Source organism: Trachemys scripta, chromosome 1, assembly GCF_013100865.1.
Source record: "Trachemys scripta elegans isolate TJP31775 chromosome 1, CAS_Tse_1.0, whole genome shotgun sequence".
In the NCBI taxonomy this organism is placed as follows: domain Eukaryota; kingdom Metazoa; phylum Chordata; order Testudines; family Emydidae; genus Trachemys; species Trachemys scripta.
In genome coordinates this window covers 81,386,881-81,392,892 of record NC_048298.1, presented here as the reverse complement: position 1 = coordinate 81,392,892, position 6,012 = coordinate 81,386,881, and the positions used below count along the sequence as shown (strand labels likewise).

The following is a 6,012-nucleotide window of genomic DNA, read 5'->3' as shown; positions in this document are numbered from 1 at the left end:
CATCCGATCCCGCTTGTTTCGCTTCACGCTGCCTCTGGTTTCCTGGGCGAGGGCGCTGCCAGAGCCAGAGCGCGGCAAGCACGTCCCGCCTCGCCAGCAGGGGTGGCAGCTTTGCAGGGCATGGCTCGTGCGCTGGGGATCGGGGCCTTACCAGCTAGTGGGCAACCGGCTCCGGGTTTCCAGAACAAGGGGTGGGGGAAAAAAAAACTGTTGCCTCCCCGTCGGGGAATCGAACCCCGGTCTCCCGCGTGACAGGCGGGGATACTTACCACTATACTAACGAGGATCTGCATGACGCCTTTGGCGTATCCAACCCCTAAGTGCTTTCCTTCTCTCCCCTGGTGGACAAGCGTCGCAACCTTCCCCGAAGGGCCGTTGGGCGTGGCTCCTTGCAATGCACCACGGGGCCCTTCCTCAGCCCCTTGTCCACCAGGGCGGAACTACCCTTCCCAGAGGGCGCCACGCGGCCCCCTCCCTGAGCGCAGCCCCGCCCCGCCCTCTATCAGCCGGCGCTGCCCAGTCGCTAGAGCGAGTTCGAGCCTGAGCCATGGCGGAGCTGGACCCGAGCTCCTTCGCCTCCTCCTCCGACCACCTCACGCAGCACCTCTACCTGCGCTGCCGCGTGGACTTCGGCAGCCGGGCGCTGCGGGGCACCGCGGCCCTCACCTTGCGGGCCGAGCGGGACGGGCTGCGTTGCCTGGTAACGGCCCGGCCTGGGGGCTGGGGTCTTGCTGCGGGGTCCCCGGCCTGGCTGCCCGGGAATGGGGTTTGCCGGGGCAGGGCGCGGGGTCTCGCGCCTCACACGGCCACTGACCCGGGGCATCTTGCAGCGGGAGGCGTCAACACAGCGTTGGCTGGGACGGCCGGGTCCCCCTGCGGTCCTGGGAGCCGGAGGGTGGGGGCGGGTCATCAACTCCCCCCCCATCATTGACACCCCGGGGCTGGGGGGGTCAGCCCCCGCCCCCGCCCCGCTGGGCTTTGAGCGGAGGGTTGGGAGTCAGGCGCGCTGGGTGCGACGGGGTCTGTGTATCCATCCCTCTCCCCCACCCCCACGGCGGGGCCCTCTGCAGGCGGCGCTTTGCCCCAGTGCCCCGGTCTCTGTCCGCGCTGGGCTGCCCCGAGGTGCCGGGCGGGGCGGGTCGGTTCCCTGGGCGCGCCCAGGTCCTGGGGCGCTCGCTCTTGCCTTGTAAGAGCCGCGCCTGGTGCCGATGTACTTTGGGCCCTTGGGGCTGATAACGCCTCTCGGCCTGAGACATCACCGCCAGGGGGGCAGGGCTCTGGGGACTGAGGTGGCAGTGAGTGAATGTGTAGCGAGAACCATTGTTAGCAGGGTGGATAAAAATCAATGATTTAAAAAAATGTTTTTTTTTTATTTAAATTAGATTTTTGATAGGCTTTTTCCTCAAAAAGCATTTTATCTAAAGATAGTTTTAATTAAGATACATTATAGCGCCAAGATATCTCATCATGGAATAGGGATTATTGATTCTGTAGTATGAGACCATATATTCACGTAATGTGTAAGAAAAGTTTTGTAAATGAGTTCCAATGAGTTCCATAAAAGAGACCCAGTTTGGGAATAGTACCATAGAGTAATGGCTTTATTTTTTGCTCAAATATGAGAATTCAAGAATAGCCCAGAAGGAAGACAGGTAGTCCTTAAGAAAGAAGTATGAAATAAAAAAGTTTACCAACCTGAAGATCCTGCATATTCAGACATGTTCCTTTCATCATTTTCACCGCAGCTTCTGCCTGAGAAGGAACACTTCTCGTGATGTTGTTGCATTGTGGCAACCAGGCCTTGCATTTCTTCGTTGCACTGTTTGCATTTTGCACGCATACCTGTCTTACCCCAGGTAGTAGAGGAACTTCATTAAAGTATTCCAGAACTGGATCTCTTTTATGACCTGCTGCCATGATAGGTTTTCCCTTCTAGTGGGTGAATGGTATGGTCTCAAATCAAATCAACTCAGAAAGACCTCAAGACTTCTGGAATATGCTGCTCAAGCAGTTTCACTTTTGTTTCTACTGCCTGTTCCTCCCTTCTCACATTTTTCTCCAGACTTAATAATATAATATATGGAGCTATACCTAGCTCATAGAGCTGGAAGGGACCCTGAAAGGTCATTGAGTCCAGCCCCCTGCCTTCACTAGCAGGACCAAGTACTGATTTTGCCCCATATCCCTAAGTGGCCTCCTCAACCCTGGATTTAGCAGGCCAATGCTCAAACCACTGAGCTATCCCTCCCGCTTTTCCTCCTTGTCCAGCTCTATTCCACCCCCAACAATCTTCTATTCATTGAACTTTTTGAAACTTTGCACTTTTAGAGAGAGGTAAAGGATTGACTCTGTGTACACAAATTTGCAGAGGGACAGTAGGATTGAGGTCTGTTATTTCTCACCTCTATATATTATTTATTGATTTATTTAAAAACATTTTTGCTGTTAACCGGCATGTTATCTCTGGAGACACAAATCCACAGTCTGAAAACTGCAAAACTAAGCATCTATGATGGTATCTTCTAGACTGAGCACTGAGTCCCATTGGGTAGATAGAAAGATTAACCTAAATAATCTATACAGAAGCGCCTGGAACCTCATAAAATTGGGTCCCTAATCCATGAACTTTTGGAACTCATTTATAAAACTTTTCTTAAACATTACATGAATATATTGTCTCCTAGTATAGAATTAGAATTTATAATCCCTATTCCATGATGAGATATGTTTGAGCTATCATGTATCTTAATTAAAACTATCTTTAGATAGGCTTTTTCCTCAAAAAGCATTTTATCAAAAAATCCGATTTTAAATAAAATCGATTTATTTTTTTTAAAAAGTCATTGATTTTTATCCACCCTGATTAAATCGAGTCTTCCTGATTAGTGATTTAAATCAAATTGATTTAAATCAAATCCACCCTGATTGTTGGTGCACATTTTACACAGTATAAACCATACACTCATAGGTTAGCATCCCTTAACTAGCATATGATGGCAACCATTATTTCAGACATTGTCTTTGAGTTCATTAAGATCAAGATAAAGGAAAATGTAGGTCCTAGCATGGAAGGTGAGCTGATGACCTCAATACATGGGAGGTGTTTAATGCCTATTTTCTTTCAGTCTTCCCTAAAGAGGTTAATAGTGACCAGATATTCAACACAATTAATATTAACAAGGTGGGAGGGGAAGAAATGCAAGCCAAAATAAAGAACAAGTTATAGACTATTTGGATAAGTTAGATTTAGAGCTGTCCCTAGGGTATGGAGAATCGGGGCCCCCCAGCAATCTCCCCTCTCCCAGGCCCAGCGCCTCCTTCCCGCTGGCAGGCCCTGCCGATCAGCGCCTCCCCTTTCCTCTCAGTGCTTACTGCTTCACTGTATCTGGAGGTGCTGGGAAGGAGGGGGAGGAGTGAGGGTGCAGTGCGCTCAGGGGAGGGGCAAAACTGGGCAGGGAAGAGGCGGGGTGGGGGCCTTAGGGTAAAGGGTGGAGTGAGGACAGGGCTTGAGCAGAGCCAGGGGGAGCACACACACCCCGACAGATAGAAACTCAGTGCCTATGCCCCAGGCCCCACACCCTCCTAGGGCCGGCCCTGGCTAGATGTGTTCAAGTCAAAAGGGCATGATGAAATTAATCCTACGCTACTTACAGACTAGCTGAAGCCATCTAAGAACCATTAGCAATGATATTTGAGAACTCCTAGAGGGCTGGTGAAGTTCCAGAGGCCTGAAGAAGGGCAAATATAGAACATATCTTTAAAAAGGGGAACAAAGAGGACCCAGGAAATTATAGGTCAGTCACCTAACTTTGCTACCTGGAAAGATACTGGAACAAGCTATTAAATCATCAATTTGTAAGTACCTAGAGGATAATAGGGATATAAGAAATAGCCAGCATAGATTTGTCAAAAACACGTCATGTCAAACCAACCTAATTTTCTTTCTTGATAGAGTTACTGGCCTAGTGGATGGGGAAAGCAATAGATGAGCTATATCTTGATTTTTAGTAAGGCTTTTGACACAGTCCCACATGATATTCTCATAAGCAAACTATAGAAATGTTGCGTAGATAAAACTACTATCAGGTGGGTGCACAACTGGTTGAAAGACCATAGTTAAAGAGTAGTTAACAATGGCTTACTGTCAAAGTGGGAGGGTGTATCCAGTGGGGTTCCATAGGAGTCAGTCCTGAGTCTCATGCTAGTCAATATTTTCATTACTGATTTGGATAAAGGAGTGGATAGTATGCTTATACAATTTGCAGATGACACCAAGGTGGGAAGAGTTGCAAGCACTTTGAATGACAGGATTAGAATTCAAAATGATCTTGAACAATTAGAAAACTGGTCTGATATCAGCCAGATGAAATTCAGTAAAGATAAGGGCAAAGTACTGCTCTTAAGGTGAAAAAATTAAATGCACAACTACAAAATGGGGAATAACTGGCTAGGTGGTAGTACTGCTGGAAAGGATCTGGGGGGTTATAGTGGATCACACATTGAATAGGAGTCAACAATATGATGCAGTTGAGGAAAAGCCTAATATTCTGGGGTGTATTAAGAGGAGGGTTGTATGTAAGATATGGGAGTTAATTCTGCTCTGCTCTGCACTGATGGGTCATCTGCTGAGTATGTCTACACTGCAATGTATAGCCATACACATAGTCTCTCAGTCACAGATGGGGTGAAATTAAATTAATGAATTGAAGAAAAAAAAAAAGGAACAGTGTTAAATGTAGAGCTAAGAAACAATGCTGCTGACTTCAACAAATCCTTTTCTATTCTAGATTTAACATAGTTACTAGATGTTTGACCTAATTCACTAGGCAAAGACATTTTCCAGGGCAGCTCTGAGTTCTTGAAAGATACATTTCATATATGTGTTTAAAGTGTTACTTAGGTATTTTGCAGTCAGCACCTAACATTTGTTTGTTTACAGGTTTTGGATACAAAGGACCTTCAAATACATAAAGTGGCTGTTAATGGACAGGATGCAAAATTTGCTCTTGGACAAAGACATAGTTTCAAAGGGACACCATTGGAAATCACTTTTCCTTTTGAACTGAGAAGGTATGTGTACCTGTTTTCATTCTCCTCTCTTTGTACAGACCTGCTAGGGATAGTCTACAAAAGTGGCATGCTAAAGTATTTACTGAAAAAGTGCCAAGTATTTCACAAACATTCTAGCACTTCCCATAAGTGATCACATTCATACGCCTGCTGGCTTGTGCAAGTTTGCTTTTGCTCAGAATTGTGCTGATGAGTTTCTTCTATAGTTAACCCTGCCCTCAGAGTTTGGCTACACTTGCAGCTGTAGAGCGCTTTGGGTTAAACCAGCCTTCGGAGAGCGCACTAGGGAAAGCGCTCCACTCTGTCCACACTGACAGCTGCAAGCGCACTGGCGTGGCCACATTTGCAGCATTTGCAGCGGCATTGGGAGCGGTGGATTATGGGCAGTTATCCCAGGGTTCAAGTAACTGCAACATGCTTTTCAAATGAGGGGGGGTGGGATGGAGTGTGTGTTTTGTATGTGGGGGGAGAGAGAGAGTGGGCTTTTGGAGTGCTGAGTGTGTGTCAGCATACTATCTTGTAAGTTCAGATCCACCTAGCCCCCCTGCCTCTCTCTCACTCGCTCAGTAAACATTTGCTTTGCCCTGTTGCACGCTGTCTGGGAGCTCTGAAAAGGCACTTCCGCGTTCCTCAGCCGATTTCACAACAAAGAGAAGAGAGGCCACTTGACTTAAGGGGATTATGGGATGTTTCTGGAGTTCAGTCAGAACGCTGTAACATAACTCCTTGTTCACACTGGCCCTGGGGCGTCTCAGCCAATATGCAACAGCCGTTATCCCTCTTGTGGAGATAGAGTACCAGGAGCACTCTAGCCAGGGAGTCAGAGCGCTCTACGTGCCTTGCCGGTGTGGACTGGGAGTAAGGTAGAGTGCTCTGGATGGCTTTATTGTGGTATAAAGTGCCAGTGTAGCCACGCCCTAAGTATTTTCACTTGTCAAGGCC

The 6,012-nt window shown here is 47.7% G+C and overlaps 1 protein-coding gene and 1 non-coding gene across 2 annotated transcripts in view; one reads left to right on the top strand and one right to left on the bottom strand.

Moving 5' to 3' along the window:
- Positions 1-214: 214 nt before the first annotated feature.
- Positions 215-286, bottom strand: TRNAD-GUC. The gene has a single exon. It is a non-coding gene; the product is annotated as a tRNA-Asp (tRNA).
- A 192-nt stretch (positions 287-478) lies between these two features.
- LTA4H (leukotriene A4 hydrolase) overlaps positions 479-6,012 on the top strand; it is a 29,275-nt gene continuing 23,741 nt past the window's right edge. Inside the window, exons 1-2 of the mRNA XM_034773188.1 lie at positions 479-700; positions 4,940-5,070. Of these exons, the coding sequence (XP_034629079.1) occupies positions 548-700; positions 4,940-5,070 (284 nt within the window). The 5' untranslated portion in view covers positions 479-547. The remainder of the gene's footprint in view (positions 701-4,939; positions 5,071-6,012) is intronic.